Source organism: Camponotus vicinus, unplaced genomic scaffold (genome assembly GCF_025532165.1).
Source record: "Camponotus vicinus isolate PSW18456_S1 unplaced genomic scaffold, iyCamVici1.0 SCAF_13, whole genome shotgun sequence".
Classification (NCBI taxonomy): domain Eukaryota; kingdom Metazoa; phylum Arthropoda; class Insecta; order Hymenoptera; family Formicidae; genus Camponotus; species Camponotus vicinus.
In genome coordinates this window covers 4,775,526-4,798,640 of record NW_028141949.1, presented here as the reverse complement: position 1 = coordinate 4,798,640, position 23,115 = coordinate 4,775,526, and the positions used below count along the sequence as shown (strand labels likewise).

Below are 23,115 nucleotides of genomic sequence, written 5' to 3'. Positions count from 1 at the left end.
ACATAAAATTTTTTACATTATAAACATATTATAAACATATTATCGTATAGAAACCTTGAATTATGTACATAGAAATAACGGCCAGGCACAAAATATATACAATAATTCCATATATATTTTCGTAAGTACATATTATCAATAAATTTTCATTTATGAATAAATATTTCATTTTCATTGAAAATTATGTGTATACATATGCATTCTAGAATCTCGCGCGATGATTATGCGATTCCCAAACTCGGTTAGCGCTTGTATATCGAGACGAGAGGAAGAATAATCGGAAAAAAATCTTTAATGGTGGAGCGCGTTTGGGCCGCCTAAGGTGAGATTTGCTCTCGCGTTCCTCACCGGCGGCGCCAGGTGTTTACAGGTATTACAGGAGCGAGCGAGCAAATGGATACGCGAGCGAAGAAGAAGGAACGAAAGAGCGTACGGTGTGCGCGTAAAATAGCCGCATTGAATTGCACTGTATCAACAGGTAGATCGACCCGGCGGGTCGGTATGCGTGGGACGACGTCGTACGCGCGACGTCTCTCGTAGCGCCCGGATTCGCGAAAGATGCGATACGCGAGCGAGCGAGTGTCGCGACGAAACGGCACGACAACAACGACGAAGAAGACGAAGGCGACGAGTCTTGTTAAAGGACAGCGAGTGGCGGCCGATCGGAGGGATCATCAGGAGGGAACGGCGCTCCGGGTGGAAACGCGCGTTCTCTTAAGCGCGTTGTTCCGTGGCGGACGTGCACGGGCGGATTCCGCGCATACCAACGCCACTGATCCAGCTTCCCCGCGAGCGGCGCAGCGGCGGCGGCTGCGGCGGCAGCGTCCGGATCGGGAGAGCGATTTTTGTGATCGTCGCTCTCGTCAATGACACGCGCGGAATGCGCTGAGCGAGCGTGCGATCCCACGCTGCGCTATACGCGCCGACATTGTTGCGACGTTCATCTCGTAACGCTCGTCTTTAAAAAATCGCCTAATCGCGTCGTAATGTAAGTGAAACGCGAGTGCAGTGGATTTTGAATGCGGCGCAGGGCAAACGCGGATCTCGTGACGTCGCGAGAGCGACGTTAGTTTGACCCCGCGTACATAACGGATAAATAAATCCGCTTGTAACTATTGAACATTGCTGCTTATTTGTAATTCTCTTTAAAAATTCTATTGGTAATTTCTATTATATGTGTCAATAATAAAAAATTAAGCAATTTTTATATATTTAAATTATATAAAATTATGTGATATACATATATTAATTTTTGATATTTAAGAGTATTTAATAGTAATTAATTTCAATTTGAAAAATGAAAAATATATATATGATTCATATTTCATAAAATTTTAAGTAAACAATAATGAAGATGAAAAAATAATATAAAAATGTAAATTATTTTTTTAAATTCTCTTTTATTGCTGAAAAAATCAATATTTTTTCTTCAAAAAGAAATTAACTTTATATGTATAAAGATTTAAAAAGAATTTTTTTTTCTTTTGTCTGTTATGTCATTAATATTAATATCCTTAATGTAATAGTAATTTTATAGAAAAATGATCTTATTTAATGATACATGTTTAATGATACAATTTAATGATTGATATATGTAATTACTTATTTTTACAGAGAGGAGAAACCATGGATTGATGAAAATAAAATAAAATATTGCTAAATATTCCAAATGGGTAATAAAGCCCATTATGGCCCAGTGTCATCAACTACAACATCAGCATGAATTTCTACCCTTGTGTGATGTACTCTTTAATATTATTTCATTAGCATCTTATTTCTGCGATGTTGTCTTCGATTTTGCAATGGTATATGCTCTCGCCCATCAAGCAATAGCACCACCTGTATTATTTCCATTAAGTATTACATTTATAGCCACTTCTCTGTTGGTTTCTCAAGTTAGTATCTGAATTAACAAAAATGGATTGTACAATGTATTTATCTTTTTCATTGTTATCTTTATATTATTTTTACAGATTGTTAGTTTGCGATGGTATCTTTGGGGAGCTAGAGGCAAATTAATAAATAACAATGCATCAAATGATTACCATGCTAATTCAATAAATAAAATTGGCAATTGGACTGTAGGCTGTGTTCTATTACTCCATTCTACTCAAATCGGTGTATTATGGAGATATTTCAAGCTATTTATACCAGTCAACTTAACTTATGTAAAACACGAGGTATATTTTCAAGAAGAATCTCTTATCTGAGAGAAGAAACTTGTCTTTTTTGTCTTATATGAATTTTATCCTAGGTGCGGGAACTGTGTGTTTTAAGGTTGATACACGCATTCTGTGAAGCCGCTCCAATGCTACTTTTGCAGCTATATGTCTTGTTCGGCGCTACCGATGATGGTGAAATAGAAGTCGGGAAACCAAAAGAAAGCGAGAGCAAGGACGATAGTAAATTAGCGAAGCTAACGTTAGTGTCGGCAGGGCTTTCGTTGTGGAGCGTGTGTTGGGCAGTGGCCAGTTTTAGCAAAGGTGCCGCGCGTCTTCGTAATCTGGAACGTTTAGTGTTAACATGGTTGGGGGTACTGGCGCAATTATTCTGGCGTTTGGGGACAGTGAGTGCTCGTGTCGGAGTACTAGTCGCATACGCTTCGTTGTACGGTGGACAATGGCTATTGATTGTAATGGCCCTGCACTGGTTAACAATGTTGACATGGTTACTGCTCACACCGGACGGACTTTTCCACGGTGGCGAACGTCTTCCCCTTCTTAGAAAGACTTTCCTCGCTTCTCTCCTTGCCTTTGTATATATATTTGCGTATGTTAATCTACATGAGACGAATCATCGTCAAAAAATGGTTAGTTAAATATATGAGCAGATGAACGTTTTTTACATCTAAAAAAATGCATACTTAAAACAACTTTGAACAGACAATTTCTTCTATATTATATTAATATTATCTTAACATTACGTTTTTTTGCAGGCGATATTTTACATTGTAATGTTCTTGGAAAATAGCTTACTCATTGGCGTTTGGATGGTCGGTGTTAATGGCGCTGATCTTTTAACTCATCAACATCGTCTACAACCAGTTACTCTAGTACTTATTCTTCTAGCTTTATTTTCAGGTGGCATGTTTTTTATGGGTCTTTATTATAGGTAAATATAATATTTTAATTATTTTACTAATTAATTGATAAATAATTAGTTTTTGATGATTTTTTATCGTCTTTTTTGTTATAGATTTTTTCACGTGAGAAGGTTGAGGTATGAGTCTGGTGGAAGAATGACTGGTTCAAATCTCACTACATTGTCTAATCAGGTATAATGCAAGATAGATTTATTTTCTTGGAGAAAGATTGTTATATAATTTTTAAACTTTCAGGACAATGTGGAAGAGAAACAAATAGATTATAATGAGGAAAAGAAAGTTAATATCAGTATCAGCATGAGAAAAGTAAAATTAAGCAATGGCGGCATACCAGGTGTCTTTAACTGCCGTTTTGCGAATCCAACGGCTGTGAATCCGAATCGCAAAAAGAAAAAACCGACTACCTTTGTACCGCCACCGCCGCCCCAATCGCAAACAAGCACGGTAATGAATTCCATGACGACAGTGGCAGATTCAAAACAATGGCTCAATGTGGGTAATGGATCGCGACAATTAATTCCATTCTGGAAAAAACCTATATCCTCTAACGTCATACAGGTACAGACAGATACTTATTTATTAATTTACTCACTAATCGTATTTATTACAATGCGATTGTTTTTTTGATACAGAATGATGGTTCCAATGAACGCAAAGATGAAACTGATATGGCACTCGGTGGCTCGTTAAATGTCACGTTAATACGAGAAAAGTTGAAGGAGAAAAAGCAACAGCAGCTACGCGAATTGCGAGCCATACAAGAAGAGATCAAGGAAGGTAAATTGTTTCCACCTCCGTCTGCTTCTACATCCTCCTTCTCATCCTCTCCTTCCGCGTCTAATCAGCAACCACCACCGAATACTAAACTGCATACCTCACCAAGTTCTCCATTATTCACATCTCCACCATCATTTTCTGAGCAAAATGGTACATTGTCATCTTGGCCACCAGTGAAAATGCACTGCCTTTTACCTCCACCACCTTCTTCCTCATACTATCCCAATCCGCATTCATCGAATTCGTGGAGAGCAGTGCCTCAACGAGAGCGAGCAGACACACCAGAAATATTACTAGCGCCGCGGTGTCTTCCGCATCACTATTCGCATTGGTCTCCATCTGGACATCTTAGTCATAGGTAATAAAAAATCCATCAAATGCGTTGAACATATTGTTGTATATGTTTGAATGATCGATTAATCATTTATTTCATTAGATTACACGCAAATCAAAATGGTGCCGAAGAAAGTTCCAAGTGCGAAGGTGAAGGAGAAGCGGAAGTTAGCGATATGGAGGGTAGCCAAATTTCACTACCTAGAAGCTATACACTTCCTCGCGAATTTAAATATAATCATCCCAATAGCGTCGCGAGAGAACGAGAGCGTCGCTCGGGAAATAATAAATTGCCACCTTCGCGCTTTTATTTACCGTCTACTAATAGTTCTGATGGTAAATATATTTTTTGTTTATTATAGTTATATTGTTCTATATATAATATCACAAGGAAATTTTAACTATTTACAATTTAGATTTATTAGTTGTAGATTATTTACACTTTTATTAGCACTAATAATGCTTCCAGGTGATGTAGATAGTGCTGATAACGAAGATGAGACAGATTCGGAGGCACAAATTCAAACAAAGGCTAATCACGGTCGTAATCATAACAAAGCCTTACAAAAGTGTCATGTGTATGAAAATAATGAGAATAATGATGTTGCTAATCCTAGTTTAGAGTGCAACGTGTCTAATGTTATGTCCAATAATTGTTATTCAAATAATTCTCATAGTGTTTTTCGACCGAGTCAATTACTCAGAACACGAGTGAAACATGAAACAAAACTTTAAGTTATATGTTTAATATATAATTAAAAATTTTGCCATGACATATATCCAGTGATCGCAAATCTTTTAAAAAATTTATCCTTTCTTTAAATATTAACAGTATAAAACTGTTGATTTCGCGAAATGACGATATATTTAATTGTACAATATGTAGTATGTACACATCGCAAGATACATGCACAAAAATATAAAGAGATTTCTCTCGTGAGTATATTAATGTGCATTACTTGCAATGATACAACTTAATTTTATATTATTACTTTATCGTAGTGTTTTACATGAAATTGTCCAAATGCGGAATCACGATATAATCTAATATTTTTAAATTTTAGAAACAAATAAATAGTGAACGAGTAATAAGTGCCTTATTAAAATTAGCATATGTATGAGGGATATTTTATATAAAGTTACCTGAATATACTAGAAATCGTACATTCTATTCATACATACAAAAAGATAATAAGTTAGTAATATTGAATTTAAGATGTTATGCTATTTAAAGAGATATATTCATATATTTTGTACATTTACATTTCTAAATATATACACAATTTTCTAGTAATTTTTTATATTGTTTTCTGTATCTTCTCTGGAATATAATTATTTGTAATATATGTAATATTTTGTAAAATAAAAAAGTCAAATAAACTATAATGATATGAGGCACCTGTTTTGTGAATTAGCATATTTATACTTACTTATTTATTTTGCTTGCTTTTGCTAATAAGCAAAAAGCTATGATTTAAAAGAACGGAATAAATTACATTATTAAAACAGAATGAATTCACATTTCAATAAATGTTACTCGAGATAGTATTCTTCGCAAGAAGAACATAAAAAAAGATGTCAACTGCGACTTATATATTTCATAGTCGAAAAGTAATGGTCTTTTCCAGCAAAACATTTAAAAAGAATGATTGAAAGGGAAATGTGTTTCTTTTAAATTGAGTAATAAAATTGATAAATTATCGATGAATTATGATCAATAAAATTGAATAATAAATTATTGATGAATAAAAAAATTGATCAGTAAAATTAAATAATAAATTATTGATGAATTATCATCAATACAATGTACATCGCGATTAAATAATGTTATGGGTATAATCATTGCATAAAATACAAGTGATTCAGCAGTAGTCGTTCTTGACATGTTTTCTCTCTCTCTCTCTCTCTCTCTCTTCTATATACACTACTAAAATACATATTACCTGATAATATATATTTTAGTAATATATAAGAGAGAGAGAGAGAGAGAGAAAACATGTCAAGAGCGACTGCTGCTGCATCACTTGTATTTTCTACAATGATTATACCCATAATATTATTTAATCGCGACATAAATTGTATTGATCATAATTCACGATCGATCGCCGCAGTGCTTGAAGAAAAATAATCAGTTCAGTGATAATATATTATTATATATTATCATATATTACAATATATTATATTACAAGTTATGTGAAAATCGATTTTATTAAACACGCAATAAATTTTATAGTTTTATTATTAAATTTTTTGTAGTCAAAATTCTCTAGCCTTTTAAAGTATTTTTAAGTAATTTAATTATAAATATTATAAAATTTATATATTTAATGATATTTATGTCTAATAATAATAAAACGTTTAATTAAAAGCGTATTTCTAATGCGCTTTTCCTATTCATGCGCATGTTTTTTAAATTCTACATGAAGGCCACCAGCTGCATACGTGAATACGTGAATGGCATCATTACCATTTAAGGTAATCTTTTTATCCTTTTTATAATTGAGAGTGTAATTCGAAACAATTCTGATTAACGCTACTTTCATAATTAACAAGGCCAATCTTTGTCCTGAAAATTTAAAATATGTTGCATCATATAAACTTGTGTATGCATATAATATATATGAAATATAAGATATGAAAATAAAAACAGATTATGGCATATTTTTCCAATATTTTTCTGATAATTTTTTATAGCTGACCTATACACGATCGGGGTCCGATGCCAAATACCAAAGAATCGTAAAACTTTTTGTCTTCTACTGTTCTTGATGGAATGAAATCGTTTGGATTGAGAAAATATTCAGGATCTTGAATCGTTGCGTTTATGGAGATATAGATCGAGTTATCCTTTTCGATAATTAATCCAGTGCCTGGTAACTAAAAAAATGAGAATACTGTTGTAATTAAGAAACATATAACACGAAATAACTTATTCAGTTATTTATAAAATTATGCTGATCACCTCGTAATCTTTTATAGCTGTTCGGTCGACAATAGGTAGAGGAGGATGTAATCTTAATGATTCGGATATAATACAATCCAAAAAAGACATTTCATTGATTAGATCCACCGTTAATTGTTTTCCTGTTAGATGTGTTTGTATCTCGTTGTACAAAGTAACTTGATGCTCCGGATGACACGCTAAATGATATAGAGCGAATGCGATTACATTCGAGGTTGCTTCGAATCCAGCTACATATAAACTGGCCAGTTGTGCCACTAAATTATCGCCCTCAAATTCTGTAAAAGATATCATTGAATAATAATATAAACTTTTAATAAAAATCTTTTATTTCTCTCTCTTTCTTGTTTCTTTTTTAATATATAAAGAATTGTATAGTATTTTATGAATTTTATAGTATTATAGTATTATAGTATTAATATATCATTACATTTTATATATGTATATTATGTTTTATATGCTAATTATTAATGCTCACATTATTTTACGAGACAAATAATCTAATAAGAGGTAAAAGAAGGCTAGGAACCAAAGACGCAGGTAATGGTGCGTAATAGTAATAATATATTGATAAAAACCTTGTAAAATTATTATACTTACATACAATAAGAAGCGCAAAAATATATATTTAAAGTGTGCTATCGATGACGATTCGACCCTGCTCTGGGTCCTTTTCAAAGTCAAATAAGAAAAATATAATATTATTACAATAATATTATGTTAATATAATAGTATTATTACAATCGAAACGTTGTTGACAGTACATTTTAAACATATATTTTTGCGCTTCTTATTGTATGTAAGTGGAATAATTTTACAAGGTTTTTATCAATATATTATTACTATTACGTCTTTGGTTCTTATCTTTCTTTTACTTCTTATTAAATTTCTATCATTTGAATCATTTTTACATATTGAATTTTTTTTTACTTATTTGAGATAAATAATCTTTACTATAAATGGGATTCTGTTCTCCATTCTTGAGCGTCAACATAAAATCTATCAAATCTCCTCTCTTGAATCCTATTTTTTCCCTCATATTCATAGAATCCCAGAAAATTTCACGAAAATACTTTGCAGGTTCCTTAGTAAATGGTTCCATTAAAAAACACCATTCGGGAATGAAAAAGCTGATAGTAAACGATAAAACACCTTTAATACCCTGGAAGATCTTCATACCTGAATATGTAACACATTAATTTGTATAGTGTAATTTACATAATCTTATATATATGTATATACATACAGGATGTCCCTGAATGGTCTGTACAAACTTTGTGAATAAGTTCCAGGGACCTAAACAAGCAGAAAATGTCTTATAAATATGGGGTCGGAAACGCTTGCTTCTGGAGTTACGACGGTACGAAGTTTTCCTGCAATGGCTGGAGAAATTATCACGTTAAATCGCATAGGTATTACAAAACTGTGTTTATTTATTTCCTCGGTTTTGTCACGGACATAACAGGACAGTACACTTGCTATAGCAAATGCTCGAAATGGCCTCCGTTAGATTCCAAGGAAGCCTGCGCACATCGCCGCATTGTCTGGCCGTCCATTTCCACCAGCACGGCCATATGGATATCCGCCAGTTCATCAAATGAATAATTTGATTCATTCATGTTTTTAAACACAGTTTTGTAACACCTATGCGATTTGACGTGATAATTTCTCCAGCTATTGCAGAAAAACTTCGAACCGTCGTAACTCCAGAAGCAAGCGTTTCCGACCCCATGTTTATGGGACATTTTCTGCTTGTTTAGGTCCCTGGAATTTATTCACAAAGTTTGTACAGACCATCAGGGACACCCTGTATAATGAAGAAGTATATAATGTGTAAATAATATAACATTTTACGTGTCATGATTTTTTACACTGCATAGGCTACAAAGAAACTCTCCATCATATTAATGATTAATTTTGATGAAATAATCAAATTATGTTAATCTTATATAAATGACTAAATTGCTAGATCAAACTTGAAGAATTTATACAAATTTAATGTTTTCAGAACAAATAAAAATACAAAATTTTTTAAATGCTTAAATGATTTTTGAATTTTTTTCAATATATCTTTTATGTATCCTCTGTGTATTTGTATTGATATTTGGATGTTATTTCCTTTTATCTGCAGTACTTTTCTTTCATGCAAGAAGCAGACAATAATTCTCAACAACTTTATTATTCAAATTGAATTTATTCGATTTTCTATATATCATTAATAATGAACTTTTTCCCTATTTATTATTTATCAATTGCTTTCAATTCTTAATTAGCTACGATAGATATAAGATATATATAAATAGCATAAAATCTTACCATTTCTCCAGAGAGCGTTCTGTTTTTCATCAAATGAATTCGTGTTGATACCAAATGCGATAGAGGCAATAACATCGCTTACATAACGGCTACTGAAATCCTTCATTTCACAATTATTATCTCCAAACTTATTTGTCAATAAGTTTTCGATAAATTTCAACATAAACTTTCCGCATTCCTCTATCAATGGCAACATATTTTTTAGCTTCTGTCCGGTCAAGAACGGGGTTAATTTGCGTCTTAAATATTTCCATCTAGGCTGTTTAATAGACAAGATACTATCTAGGCCAATCGAATCCCTCTGTTTCGTTGAACCGAACCGTCGATTTGGAAAAATCTCAAAGTCAGTAATCATCACTTGTTTGATTAGATCATGATTTCGCAAGAGCAGCATGGGCTTATGAAAGATGTAGAAGCCGATGTAGGGATCATCTGGATCGGCGCTGTTATAGATCTCGCGCATTACTTCACCTGCCGGTTTTCGCAAGGTGAGGAGGTCTTTAAAATTACCAAAGAGAAGGTGGGTCGGAGGAGTTTTGACACCACGTCTTTTCCAGTAAGATAGCTTGTATTTGGCATATATGTAGAAGAGACTGAGAGAAATTATTAATATTGTCGTGCAGTAGATCAAGCTCATATTGATCGAATTATATTATGATATTCGTGAATCGGTGTATTTTTGCCCTGTTTTGCACAATTTAGAGTTTGATCTGCTGACAAAAAAAGATTTATTTTATAATCGAATAATTAAAATAGAAAACAAATATCAATGATTTATCAATAATTTATCGTAATATATATAATTATAATTTATCATAAAAGATCGTATCTTGTGCAAGATACGATATAATATATATATATATTATAATTTATCATAAAAGATCGTATCTTGTGCAAGATTCTGCGTAGCAAACGCGATCCATTCATTTAGAGTATCTTATTAAAATATTATTATTATCTTAGATTATTAAATTTTATTGTCAATAACTTGATCTGAATTGAAATTTCTAATAGATTCAATCAATAGTTTGAATCTTTATTATATAATAAGTGAAAGAGTATTCTTTTTTATTTTTGCTGCATACTCATATTTGCAGTAGATACACAGAGAAAAATGTATACTGTATTTTCAAGTAAATATTATTTATTTTAAGTATATCATAAGTTTGTATATCCGCAAATATATCATAAGTTCACCACAAGCATTAAATTTAGTTGAATATATTCTAAATTTTAGTAAGTGCAGTATTTTAATCAAGAATATTAAATTAAAACAAAAATTTGGTTTGCTTACTATATAAAGTTGTCGTAAAGTAGATTTGATTTTTTTTTTATAGAACTACAATATTCTTGAAGAGAAAATAAATTCTTCTTTTGAGTACATGATAATGAGATTTTCTAACATTTGTGATGAGTATATTTTAAGACTATTATCAAGAATATATTCTCTGTTGAAGAAAACTATTACTTAGAAAAAGAAAAATAAACCGAGTAATCGCTTTTCTTGGCAGTAGAATGATATTTTTCTCTGCGTAGAGATAATGCGATGGAAAGTTTTAATGTGAAAATTTTTATTAAAAAAACACTATCATCTCTTGTTATTATGATTATGATGAAAATGCAGATTAAAAAATAATTTCGATCCAATTTAAGGATCAGAACACACTCATGAATTTTTATATTTGCTCGAATGTAACTTAAGAGGAGAGCATAAAGGTATTTTGAGACATCAAATATTAAGCAAGATAATGTTTTAATCAAATTTACACAAAAGACATTCTTATGAATTTCTTTTTAATTCTTATATATTTATGCAAGTAACTTTTTTTACCGCATCGGCTTGTATAAAACTAACACTTCACGTAGTTTTGTGTGTATCAAATAAGTCTTCAAGATTGTGAAGATATAATACAACACAAATCATCTATAGAAAATATAACGAGAAATTATCTATTTTAATGCTAAATATTGTAATATGGTTAAATTTTCGCAAACATATCATTCAGTGTTCCAGAGTATATTTTACATGAATGATTATTGTATCGAATAAATTATACGCAACTATTTACTTTTTGCTCCGATCCGATAAATAAAAACAGTGTTTTTCCTTGTATGTGTATCCTTTCACCAAAGCTTCGTGACTTGAAATGAAAGAGGAATTCCTTCTTCTTTATAAATATATATACTAAGTAAGTCGAATATAAAGCCGACGGCACACGGTACGATTTTTCGTACTGGATTTGATAAGATTTAGTAAAATGTTTACTAAAAATGCACCAATCAGAATGCAGCATTTCTAATATTTTACTAAATCTTATCAAATCCAGTACGAAAAATTGTACCGTGTTCAGTAGGCTTAACTTATCAATGTTATTATTTATCGTTTCCGTCTTAAAATGTCGCGACCAGAACAGTCAGAGATGCAGATGCAATCAGAGATAACCTCGACCCCAATGTGACTTGATAAATGCGCAATTTCTTAAATTATACATCAATGCAGCGTAAGCGCATTAATGAGTGTGTCTCAATATATGGCTTATGGCATATAGCGGATGTTAATATTGACGGTTTTATCGTGGTTAATCATTATTTTGAAAATTATTTTCTGACTAATATCTTTCGATTTTAGCTCATGTTTCAAGCTATTTATTCTATACCTTTTTTTAAACAAGTGTATAAACTTTTAACTTTTTTTAAAAAAATAATTTTCTAACTTGATCTGAATTGAAATTTCTAATAGATTCAATCAATAATTTGAATCTTTATTATATAATAAGTGAAAGAGTATTTTTTTTTTATTTTTGCTGCATACTCTTATATTTGCAGTAGATAGAGATAATGCGATGGAAAGTTTTAATGTGAAAATTTTTATTAAAAAAACACTATCATCTCTTGTTATTATGACTATGATGAAAACGCCGATTAAAAAATAATTTCGATCCAATCTAAGGTTCAGAACACACTTATGAATTTTTATATTTGCTCGAATGTAACTGAAGAACTTAATGTAACTTAAGAACTTAAGTAAATTTATCTATTATAGCATATGCTCATTTTAAGAACAATTACAAATTGTTTTCAACAAATTCATGTTACAAATTGTGACATGATATATTTAACAAAACCAAATAAGAAAGAAAGGCTAAAAGACCGTGGCACAAGATGTTAGAGCGTAAAAAATAATAAAGACTCTAAGTAAGAGACATAATATATTAATAATCAGTTAGATATAAAAATACATACGTACGTTTCGATCTTTTCAAGATCCTTTTCAATGTTCAAGCAGTCGTTAGAAAATAAACAAACATTAAAAATTTAAAAATAATAATAACGGAGCGCGATTAAACAAAGACAGGCGCGATAGGACACAAATAGACATTGTGTACAGTAATAACGGTCGCAAATTTTAAACGCTAACAATTGATGTGACGAATGAAAGCGCATAGACAGTTAGTAAATTAAAAGGCTAATAATGTCTGGCCACAAGCTAAATTTTCTGAAAAAGGCCAACATTCACCTCTCCATCGGCAAAAGGCGTAATAAAATCGCATACGTGAAATTATTCTTCGCAAATATATATTGTGTGACGATCCCCCGATGAAAAAAAGCCCCAAATTTTCCAGATAGGTCATGAAGTCGTGAGGATAAAAATGAGCTTGATCAAAATTTTTTAAAAATCTAGGAGTCTCTCCGGGTAGAAAATCCACAAAAGAGTCGGTAGAAACAAATTAAATCCCTTAAATGATGAACGAAGTGGATGCTTATGTAAGAAAATACAAAAGCAAGAAAGAAAGCAATATATCAAGCAACAAAGAAGCACATGCCAAGTATAAAAGTAATCACAAAAAAGCCGTTAACAAAGATGAAAAAATTAGTTATAAAGGCAACTAATGTACATAATATTACGTAAACGGTATGGAAAAATTATTTAGAGCAAAATCAAGAGTCTGCTCTAGATACTTACAAAGATGGAAAACAGAGAAACGAGATAACAAAGCAGAGACCATATCTAAAGGCGGATTGTGAAACGACTGAACGATAACCGATCAAATGTGAAGAAGGAATAGAAGGAGAGAAGGAGGGGAAAGAAGCACGGAAAGTAAGGTTAAGGGGAAGGGGAAAAAAGGGGAACTTAGGAAGTAGGAGGCAAAGGAACGGGGGACTTGAAAAAGCAAGACATTTCTTGATGATAGGAAGATAAGCGTCCTTTAATAATGAGGTATCATTTTATAGATTCAACCCATTTTTTTGCTGGCTAATGTGAAGCATCTCAGAAACCAATCTTTTTCTATAAAAAGGTTCTTCATCAAGAATTGTCGTGTCCTCCCAATTAAAGTCATGACCAAGAAGTCTATGAGAAGAAACAACTGTTTGGGAGTCAGACGAATAATTAACCATAGACTTATGTTCTTTTAATCTAGTCGTTAAACGTCTGCCAGTTTCTGACCGATATTTCAATAATTAATAATTTTTTATGAATTTTTAATGTCCTCGATCAACACGACACTTATTGTTAGTTAAAATGTGTCGTGCTGATGATTTTCCGTAGATTTAACAGCAGTTCTGGACAGTTCTATAAAAGTTCTATTCTATAGAAACATTTTTCAAGCAGAGATTTTTTAAATAATTATTTATAAAATAGTAAACGGTCGGAATGGTCTAAATGTCATGCTGGTCTAAATGTCATACTGGTCAAGAACATTAAAATTCGTAGATTGTCGTGCCAGCTTCACAGCCACCTCTGGAGCGATTAATGACATCATTGGTCAATCCCAGTTATTTCATTCGTCTGAGGAATGGATGTGATTGGCCAGCTTTTAAGTTTGATGTAATATCGGACGAGAGCACAAAAAGAATGCAAATTTAGCTGTATTTATAAATTTAATGAAAATTAAAATTTTTTTATTTATATGTGAAGTTACATGTTAAGTGCTTTAAAATCTATATCTCTTTAAATTTTTTACGGTTTTGTAAATTTAAAATAAAGAATTTGTTGCTTTTATATTAATATTTTAATAAAAAATATTACCAAAGTAAATTTTTTATTTAATTCTATCTTGTTTTAACATTAAAAGTAACGGGAAAAGTAACGAATCGTTACTTTTGAAGTAACGGTAACGCTAACTAGTTACTTTTAAAAATAAGTAATTAATAACGGTAACGAGTTACTTCTTTTACTCGATAACGAGTAACGGTAACAAGTTACTTTTAAAAAGTAACTTTCTCATCCCTGCTGTCTATGCGCTTTCATTCGTCACATCAATTGTTAGCGTTTAAAATTTGCGACCGTTATTACTGTACACAATGTCTATTTGTGTCCTATCGCGCCTGTCTTTGTTTAATCGCGCTCCGTTATTATTATTTTTAAATTTTTAATGTTTGTTTATTTTCTAACGACTGCTTGAACATTGAAAAGGATCTTGAAAAGATCGAAACGTACGTATGTATTTTTATATCTAACTGATTATTAATATATTATGTCTCTTACTTAGAGTCTTTATTATTTTTTACGCTCTAACATCTTATGCCACGGTCTTTTAGCCTTTCTTTCTTATTTGGTTTTGTTAAATATATCATGTCACAATTTGTAACATGAATTTGTTGAAAACAATTTGTAATTGTTCTTAAAATGAGCATATGCTATAATAGATAAATTTACTTAGAAAATTATTTTCTTAAAAAAAGTTAAAAGTTTATACACTTGCTTAAAAAAAGTTATAACTTTTAAATAGCTTGAAACATGAGCTAAAATCGAAAGATATTAGTCAGAAAATAATTTTCAAAATAATGATTAACCACGATAAAACCGTCAATATTAACATCCGCTATATGCCATAAGCCATATATTGAGACACACTCATTAATGCACTTACGCTGCATTGATATATAATTTAAGAAATTGCGCATTTATCAAGTCACATTGGGGTCGATGTTATCTCTGACTGCATGTGCATCTCTGACTGTTCTGGTCGCGACATTTTAAGACGGAAAAGATAAATGATAACATTGATAAGTTAAGCCTACGGCACACGGTACAATTTTTCGTACTGGATTTGATAAGATTTAGTAAAATATTAGAAATGCTGCATTCATGGGCGCCGGGAGGGGGGTGCAAAGCGGTGCACTTGCACCCCCCTGGCCCTGGCCTATGAAATAAGTGGGGAAGAGACAGAGAAAAAATTCAATAAAAAAATCATGTAATATAGAATAATATCGATAATTTTTTCAATTGAACAAAAATGCAATGGTTAAATATTAATTAACATTTGTAATAAGCCTTTGGGAAATCAATTTTAGAAAAATCAATGTTTGAACAAAAACTTGAGCCGTCTTGGTTGCTTTCCAAATTCATTTGTCACATTATCAATAAATTCAGTCTCCTCTTGCACTCTTTTTCTATGAACGCTGACACAGTAATGAATCTTTATTAAAATTCAATAAATAACATAAACGACGTTAACAAAAATATAATTATGAACTGGGAAAAAACCGTTTTTCCAGTGCATCCTCTTTTGAGTGCACCCTCCTAAAAGTAATTCTGCCGGCGCCCATGGCTGCATTCTGATTGGTGCATTTTTAGTATTTTACTATCTTATCAAATCCAGTACGAAAAATCGTACCGTGTGCCGTCGGCTTTATATTCGACTTACTTAGTATATATATTTATAAAGAAGAAGGAATTCCTCTTTCATTTCAAGTCACGAAGCTTTGGTGAAACGATACACATACAAGGAAAAACACTGTGTCAAGCTAAAAGGAAGCTTTTTACAAAATTTCATTCAAATCGGAGGTAATCGGTTTTCGGAAGTTTATCTTTATAATTAATATGTTTAATAAGTATTCTTTTGACACATTATTTTATATTTTTGAGCGTAATTGAAATTTTTTAATAAATTTGATCTTTAATATTCTCATAAGATCTCTGCGTAATTATATAAAACGCATGCATATACACATATACATATTTTTACATACACATACACATATAAATACAAATAATATTTTTCATTTAATTTATTCGACAAATTGATAATTATATTATATTTATATAAAAATCGTTAATAATTTTTTGGCAAATTAAAGATTCACGCAAAAAAAATTGAGGAGTGTACATCGATCAACCCATACTGCCACGTAACTTAATTAACATGGCTTACTTGTTGATCTATTGTTCGACGGCGCTGGTAATATCTATCAGTCTCTTCTACATATACGCCAAATACAAGCTATCTTACTGGAGCAGACGTGGTGTCAAAACTCCTCCAACGAATTTGTTTTTCGGCAATTTTAAAGACTGTATTACTTTAAAGAAGCCACCGGGTGAGATAATACGCGAGATCTACAATAGTGCTGATCCAGATGACCTTTACATCGGCTTTTATATCTTCCACAAGCCTATGCTGCTTCTGCGAAACCACGATCTGATCAAACAGATGCTGATTACAGACTTTGATGTCTTCCCGAATCGACGTTTCGGTTCAAGCAATCAGAGAGATCCGATAGGCCTGGACAGTATTCTATCTATGAAACAGCCTAGATGGAGATATCTGAGAAGCAAATTGAGTTCGCCCTTGACGGGACAGAAGTTGAAGAATATGTTACCACTAATGGAGGAATGCGAGAAGCCTATGTTGAAATTCATCGAGAAATTACAAGAGGACAAGTTTGGTCACCAGAAGTGCGAAATAAAAGATTTCACCAGTCGTTACATCAATGATGTCATAGCTTCTATCGCGTTCGGTATAATTTATCGTGACCTCAAATCGACGTTTAAGTCAAGTTCAGTGTTAAACGTGTAAAATGGCGTACCCTTCATTCGTGAATACCAACTTCAACCCTTCATATCTCAGCAATAAAAGGTATGCTCAATTCGAAATTTTTAGGGGATGAATGTTTGATGATATACAATCATTTACCACCAAAATCGTATCAAAACTCGAGGTCCACGAAACGGGCGAACTTTGCAGTCATTCTTTACGAAAATATAGAGAGGTAGTTTTTTATCTTACAAATATTATGCAAATTATAAATATAAACAACATAAAATTTTTTAATAATTTTGATAAAAAATAGTATTAATCAAGAAATTTACGAAAATCTAGAGAGGTAGTTTTCTATCTTACAAATACTATACAAATTATAAATCTTGTTGTGTCCACTAGAAATAGACTTATATAAAAATATATGTATATACTTGCTGAAGAGAGAGAAAAAGAGAAAGAAAGAATTGCACACATTATTGTTCACGTTTCTTGAATTGCAGGTATAGGCCGTCAGCTGCATATGTGAATACGTGAATTTCGTTATTATCTTTTAAAGTAGGTTTTTCATTCTTGTCGTAGCAAACGATGTAATTCGAAAGAATCATAACTAACGCTACTTTTACAAGTATTACAGCAAATCTCTGTCCTGAAAATTTAAGACAGATATAATTATATAAATTATATGTCTGTTTGTATAAAGAAAGGCAGAAGTATTATACAAATTACATCTATTATTAATCACGCAACATATTTTTTCAGATTTTATATAACTGACCTACACACGTTCGTGGTCCGATACCAAATGCCAAAGAGTCACAAAATTTGTTGTCCTGTTCTGTCTTTATTCTCGATGGTATAAAATCATGCGGATTAAGAAAATACTTAGAATCTTGATTTGTCCCATTTACAGAGACGTATACTGAAACATCCTTCTCGATTATTAACTCAAAACCTTGAAGCTGTGAATGTAAAAATATATATTATTGTTAAGGAAATGATAATATATATAATTCAGTTATTTATAATATTATGCTGTATTACCTTGTAATCTCTTGTAGCTGTTCTGTCGATAACAGGTAGAGGAGGATGTAGCCTCAGTGATTCATTTACAACACGATCCAAGAAAGACATTTCATTAATTAAATCTACGGTCAATTTTTTTCCTAACACATGTGTCTGTATCTCATTATATAAAGTAGTTTGATGCTCCGGATTACGCGACAAATCGTATAGAGCAAAAGCGATTGTAGTCGAAGATGTGTCAATTCCAGCAATATACAAACTGCCCGACTGCGCCACCAAATTATCGCCTTCAAATTCTATATAGATAAATATAGATTAATATTATTATATTAATATTAATGCATTCATTGATTATTTTTTTTCAGAATTTATAAAATATATGGATATACATACATACATATATATATATATATGTGTGTGTGTGTGTGTGTGTTATTGTTATTATATATATGAAAAAAGAATTGTGTATTATTATTTAAATTTTACGATTCGAACGATCCTTACTGTAAATAGGATTTTGTTCTCCATTCTTAAGCGCTAATAAAGAATCTATAACGTCTCCTCTTTTATATCCTATTTTTTCTCTAGTGTTCATAGAATCCCAAAATACTTCGCGAAAATAATTTGCGGGTTCTTGAATAAAAGGCTTGACTAAGGGAGCCCATTCGGGAATGAAGAATTGAATAATAAACGTTATGCCGCGGCTGAAGCCCCTGAAGATCTTTAAACCTGCAAATATTAAATAATATGTTTTAATTTCTCTACACATATATATGTATAATTCTACATTAATGAAATAAGACAATTTTGTTATTATTTTATCACATGTTTCATATAGATTACTGCAACCTTTTATATTAATAATTACTAATCTCTATGAAAAAAAAGATAATGAATATGATAATAATAATAAATTGTTATTTCGTAAAACCTGCGAATTATTAGTTATATAAAACTTTTGTAAGTGTGAGTCAAATGTGATAATATGCGGCATAAATTTACAAACTCTTTTGAGTCTAATCAAACTCTTCTAATCTAATTTAAATCTCTCGACTATATTTGAATTAAATTTTTTCGATTAATCTATCTAATCTATCGATAACCTAAATCTTTCCGAAATTTTAAGTATCTTTTTTTTGCTTTTGCGTTGCTTTGATTTTATTTATTTTTGTACTATTTTTGTATTGATGAATAAAGAACCATTGATTCTCTCATGCAAATGATAAATAATAAGACATGATAAATATCTGTCAGATGTTTGCAAGTAGTCCTTCGATCGTTATTTTCTATATGCCAGACAAAAGTACAACAATATCCCACCGTTTTTCCAGAAAGTATTCTCCTTTCCATCAAATGAATTTGTATTGATGCCGAACGCGATAGAAGCTATGACATCATTGGTGTAACGACTGGTGAAATCTTTTATTTCACACTTCTGGTGGCCAAACTTGTCCTCTTGTAATTTCTCGATGAATTTCAACATAGGCTTCCCGCATTCCTCCATTAGTGGTAACATATTCTTCAACTTCTGTCCCGTCAAGGGCGAACTCAATTTGCTTCTCAGATATCTCCATCTAGGCTGTTTCATAGATAGAATACTGTCCAGGCCTATCGGATCTCTCTGATTACTTGAACCGAAACGTCGATTCGGGAAGACATCAAAGTCTGTAATCAGCATCTGTTTGATCAGATCGTGGTTTCGCAGAAGCAGCATAGGCTTGTGGAAGATATAAAAGCCGATGTAAGGGTCATCTGGATCAGCACTATTGTAGATCTCGCGTATTATCTCACCCGGTGGCTTCTTTAAAGTAATACAGTCTTTAAAATTGCCGAAAAACAAATTCGTTGGAGGAGTTTTGACACCACGTCTGCTCCAGTAAGATAGCTTGTATTTGGCGTATATGTAGAAGAGACTGATAGATATTACCAGCGCCGTCGAACAATAGATCAACAAGTAAGCCATGTTAATTAAGTTACGTGGCAGTATGGGTTGATCGATGTACACTCCTCAATTTTTTTTGCGTGAATCTTTAATTTGCCAAAAAATTATTAACGATTTTTATATAAATATAATATAATTATCAATTTGTCGAATAAATTAAATGAAAAATATTATTTGTATTTATATGTGTATGTGTATGTAAAAATATGTATATGTGTATATGCATGCGTTTTATATAATTACGCAGAGATCTTATGAGAATATTAAAGATCAAATTTATTAAAAAATTTCAATTACGCTCAAAAATATAAAATAATATGTCAAGAATACTTATTAAACATATTAATTATAAGGATAAACTTCCGAAAACCGATTACCTCCGATATGAACGAAATTTTATAAAAAGCTTCCTTTTAGCTTGACACAGTGTTTTTCCTTGTATGCGTATCGTTTCACCAAAGCTTCGTGACTTGAAATGAAAGAGGAATTCTTTCTTCTTTATAAATATATATACTAAGTAAGTCGAATATAAAGCCGACGGCACACGGTACGATTTTTCGTACTGGATTTGATAAGATAGTAAAATACTAAAAATGCACCAATCAGAATGCAGCATTTCTAATATTTTACTAAATCTTATCAAATCCAGTACGAAAAATTGTACCGTGTGCCGTAGGCTTAACTTATCAATGTTATCATTTATCTTTTCCGTCTTAAAATTTCGCGACCAGAACAGTCAGAGATGCACATGCAGTCAGAGATAACCTCGATCCCAATGTGACTTGATAAATGCGCATTTTCTTAAATTATATATCAATGCAGCGTAAGTGCATTAATGAGTGTGTGTCAATATATGGCATGTGGCATATAGCGGATGTTAATATTGACGGTTTTATCGTGGTTAATCATTATTTTGAAAATTATTTTCTGACTAATATCTTTCGATTTTAGCTCATGTTTCAAGCTATTATAAGAGATCTTATGAGAATATTAAAGATCAAATAGATAAACTTCCGAAAACCGATTACCTCCGATTTGAATGAAATTTTGTAAATAGCTTCCTTTTAGCTTAAAATACAAGCCTGTAAAAGGAATTTGGGCGACTCCTACAAAGAAGTCATTTTTTTAAAGAAAATGATGAAAAATATAATAACTGAACAAAGCTTTATTAGCTTACTAGTTAACGTTACTTCTTTGAACGATACATACGCATTCAGCACAAATCGAAACGTAGATCACGAATAACGGCTAGCAAAAAATGTAATCAAATCGTAACAAATGTAAACAAGGTCGCGCAACAAGCCAAATATATACACACACACACACGCATACATGGAGGGGTGCAAGGGGGGGGCCTTCGGGCTCCCTCCCGCACCCACCCCGTCCCCCTAGTTTCGCGTGGAAAGTTACAAACCCATGTGGAACCTCGCTTTTAAAAAAATGACTTTTTTGTAGCAGTCGCCAAAATTCCTTTTACAGGCTTGTATTTTAAGCTAAAAGGAAGCTTTCTACAAAATTTCATTCAAATCGGAGGTAATCGGTTTTCGGAAGTACACCCAATTATAATTACTATGCAGCAATAATAATTTTTTTCAACTTAATCTCTCTCTATACGGTTATTTATTCCTATAAAAATCCTATAAAATTATATTTATAGGATTTATTTCTATAAAAAAAACAAACATCAAACATCATTATACAATTACATTCTTCTTAAAATCTTTTAATTTTTATAGAAAATTTTTAATACACCATATATTTTTTGACATATTTGCAATGTTAAATGGTTTACTTTCACAATTTACAAACAAAGATATTTATAATCAGAAAGAATTTATAAAATAAGAATTTATAAAACATTTAGAATTTATTAAATATAAAATTCATGTATATTGAACCAATTCGACTTATTTAGAAAAATATTATATATAGATATGATGATCTTACCGAAATATCCAAAAAACTTTATTACTTCGCAGCTTCATAATTAAACTGCTCAATAGACAGATCTCAACTGTCTGCTGTAATCTAACTTCTCGTATAATATACTTTCGATTCAAATAAAACAAGTATGTAGATGTGTATATGTGCGTTTATGGGTTTATGTACGTTTGTACTTATGTTTTTATGTGTCGAATATAATCTTATGTACAAATACAAATATTCTGAAGATAATTTATTTCGAAACTATATATATGTATATATGTATGTGTATGTGTATGTATGTATGTCCGCATTTTTTATTATATTCTACATATAAAGTATCTAATTTGAATATCTCAAATACCTCATTTGTTTTTAATGACACGAAAAAATATCGAAGAAAAATATTTGTTTGAAAGGAAATAAATATATTACGTTAATAAAAAAATTTTTTTCAATATGTTTTTGAGTTTTCAAGAGCATTGATATTTTAAAAAATAAAACTTCATATTTTTATTTATCTCAATAATTAAGGTGATAATAAAATAATTAAGTAATAATTAAGGACCAATGTCGTGACTTATGATATTATAGTCTTTATATAAACTTGAATATGAAAAATATCGGAATGTATAGCCACATAGGTAACTAAAAATAGACTTACGATATATATATATATATATCGTAAGTCTATTTTTAGTTACCTATGTGGCTATACATTCCGATATTTTTCATATTCAAGTTTAGCAGTTAGAAAATAAAAAGGACTAGAGAATTATTCATTATCTTCCAAAATATGTATATCGAAATTAATTGATATCATTTTTGAGCATTTTTGAGCATTTGTTAAAATAATTTTTTTAATTTTTCTAATCTATATTATTTTATCATTTATCAATTTCCATACCATACATTTCATTTCATTTTTTGTATTGAAGATCACGTAAAGATTCTACCATTATATTAAATAAAG

General features: G+C 31.4%; 4 protein-coding genes across 11 annotated transcripts; 2 read left to right on the top strand and 2 right to left on the bottom strand.

The window, feature by feature from the left end:
* Positions 1-99: 99 nt before the first annotated feature.
* LOC145964658 (uncharacterized) lies at positions 100-5,611 on the top strand. 3 transcript variants are annotated; one of them, XM_083087664.1, is made up of 11 exons: positions 100-121; positions 207-322; positions 1,615-1,895; positions 1,974-2,180; positions 2,255-2,809; positions 2,936-3,111; positions 3,196-3,274; positions 3,338-3,661; positions 3,736-4,238; positions 4,317-4,549; positions 4,683-5,611. In XM_083087664.1, the coding sequence occupies exons 3-11, from the start codon at positions 1,689-1,691 to the stop codon at positions 4,946-4,948; spliced, it is 2,550 nt and encodes an 849-aa protein (XP_082943790.1). In that variant the 5' UTR covers positions 100-121; positions 207-322; positions 1,615-1,688; the 3' UTR covers positions 4,949-5,611. The 3 variants fall into 3 exon arrangements, with proteins under 3 accessions (XP_082943790.1, XP_082943789.1, XP_082943788.1); XM_083087663.1 differs by lacking the exon at positions 100-121 and having other exon boundaries at positions 316-988; XM_083087662.1 differs by lacking the exon at positions 100-121 and having other exon boundaries at positions 316-1,160.
* A 734-nt stretch (positions 5,612-6,345) lies between these two features.
* Positions 6,346-13,555, bottom strand: LOC145964660 (cytochrome P450 6k1-like). Of its 6 annotated transcripts, none has more exons than XM_083087666.1 (7): positions 13,456-13,555; positions 11,561-11,632; positions 9,492-10,204; positions 8,130-8,354; positions 7,176-7,453; positions 6,913-7,090; positions 6,346-6,779 (listed from the first exon to the last, which is right to left on the bottom strand). In XM_083087666.1, the coding sequence occupies exons 3-7, from the start codon at positions 10,126-10,128 to the stop codon at positions 6,604-6,606; spliced, it is 1,494 nt and encodes a 497-aa protein (XP_082943792.1). In that variant the 5' UTR covers positions 10,129-10,204; positions 11,561-11,632; positions 13,456-13,555; the 3' UTR covers positions 6,346-6,603. The 6 variants fall into 6 exon arrangements, with proteins under 6 accessions (XP_082943792.1, XP_082943793.1, XP_082943794.1 ...); XM_083087667.1 differs by having other exon boundaries at positions 9,492-10,201; XM_083087668.1 differs by lacking the exon at positions 11,561-11,632 and having other exon boundaries at positions 13,456-13,550.
* A 2,032-nt stretch (positions 13,556-15,587) lies between these two features.
* On the top strand, positions 15,588-18,836 carry LOC145964663 (cytochrome P450 6k1-like). The gene is made up of 2 exons (XM_083087674.1): positions 15,588-16,281; positions 16,575-18,836. The coding sequence occupies exon 2, from the start codon at positions 16,640-16,642 to the stop codon at positions 17,288-17,290; it is 651 nt and encodes a 216-aa protein (XP_082943800.1). The 5' UTR covers positions 15,588-16,281; positions 16,575-16,639; the 3' UTR covers positions 17,291-18,836.
* LOC145964659 (cytochrome P450 6k1-like) lies at positions 16,493-22,252 on the bottom strand. The gene is made up of 7 exons (XM_083087665.1): positions 22,167-22,252; positions 20,597-20,688; positions 19,598-20,305; positions 18,782-19,006; positions 18,296-18,573; positions 18,030-18,213; positions 16,493-17,900 (listed from the first exon to the last, which is right to left on the bottom strand). Exons 3-7 carry the CDS (start codon positions 20,238-20,240, stop codon positions 17,728-17,730), a joined length of 1,503 nt encoding a protein of 500 aa, XP_082943791.1. The 5' UTR covers positions 20,241-20,305; positions 20,597-20,688; positions 22,167-22,252; the 3' UTR covers positions 16,493-17,727.
* Between the last annotated feature and the right edge of the window lie 863 nt (positions 22,253-23,115).

Excerpts from the sequence above, each read along its gene's own strand:
- LOC145964658 (XM_083087664.1), top strand. The coding sequence starts at position 1,689 with ATGGCCCAGTGTCATCAACTACAACATCAGCATGAATTTCTACCCTTG. Across the intron at positions 1,896-1,973 it reads CTTCTCTGTTGGTTTCTCAA|ATTGTTAGTTTGCGATGGTA; the intron begins GTTAGTATCTGA and ends TTATTTTTACAG. Across the intron at positions 3,275-3,337 it reads TCACTACATTGTCTAATCAG|GACAATGTGGAAGAGAAACA; the intron begins GTATAATGCAAG and ends TTAAACTTTCAG.
- LOC145964660 (XM_083087666.1), bottom strand. The coding sequence starts at position 10,128 with ATGAGCTTGATCTACTGCACGACAATATTAATAATTTCTCTCAGTCTC. Across the intron at positions 8,355-9,491 it reads GAACGCTCTCTGGAGAAATG|GTATGAAGATCTTCCAGGGT; the intron begins GTAAGATTTTAT and ends TTACATATTCAG. Across the intron at positions 7,454-8,129 it reads AGAACAGAATCCCATTTATA|AATTTGAGGGCGATAATTTA; the intron begins GTAAAGATTATT and ends TATCTTTTACAG.
- LOC145964663 (XM_083087674.1), top strand. The coding sequence starts at position 16,640 with ATGGCTTACTTGTTGATCTATTGTTCGACGGCGCTGGTAATATCTATC.
- LOC145964659 (XM_083087665.1), bottom strand. The coding sequence starts at position 20,240 with ATGGCTTACTTGTTGATCTATTGTTCGACGGCGCTGGTAATATCTATC. Across the intron at positions 19,007-19,597 it reads GAATACTTTCTGGAAAAACG|GTTTAAAGATCTTCAGGGGC; the intron begins GTGGGATATTGT and ends TAATATTTGCAG. Across the intron at positions 17,901-18,029 it reads CGGACCACGAACGTGTGTAG|GACAGAGATTTGCTGTAATA; the intron begins GTCAGTTATATA and ends TTAAATTTTCAG.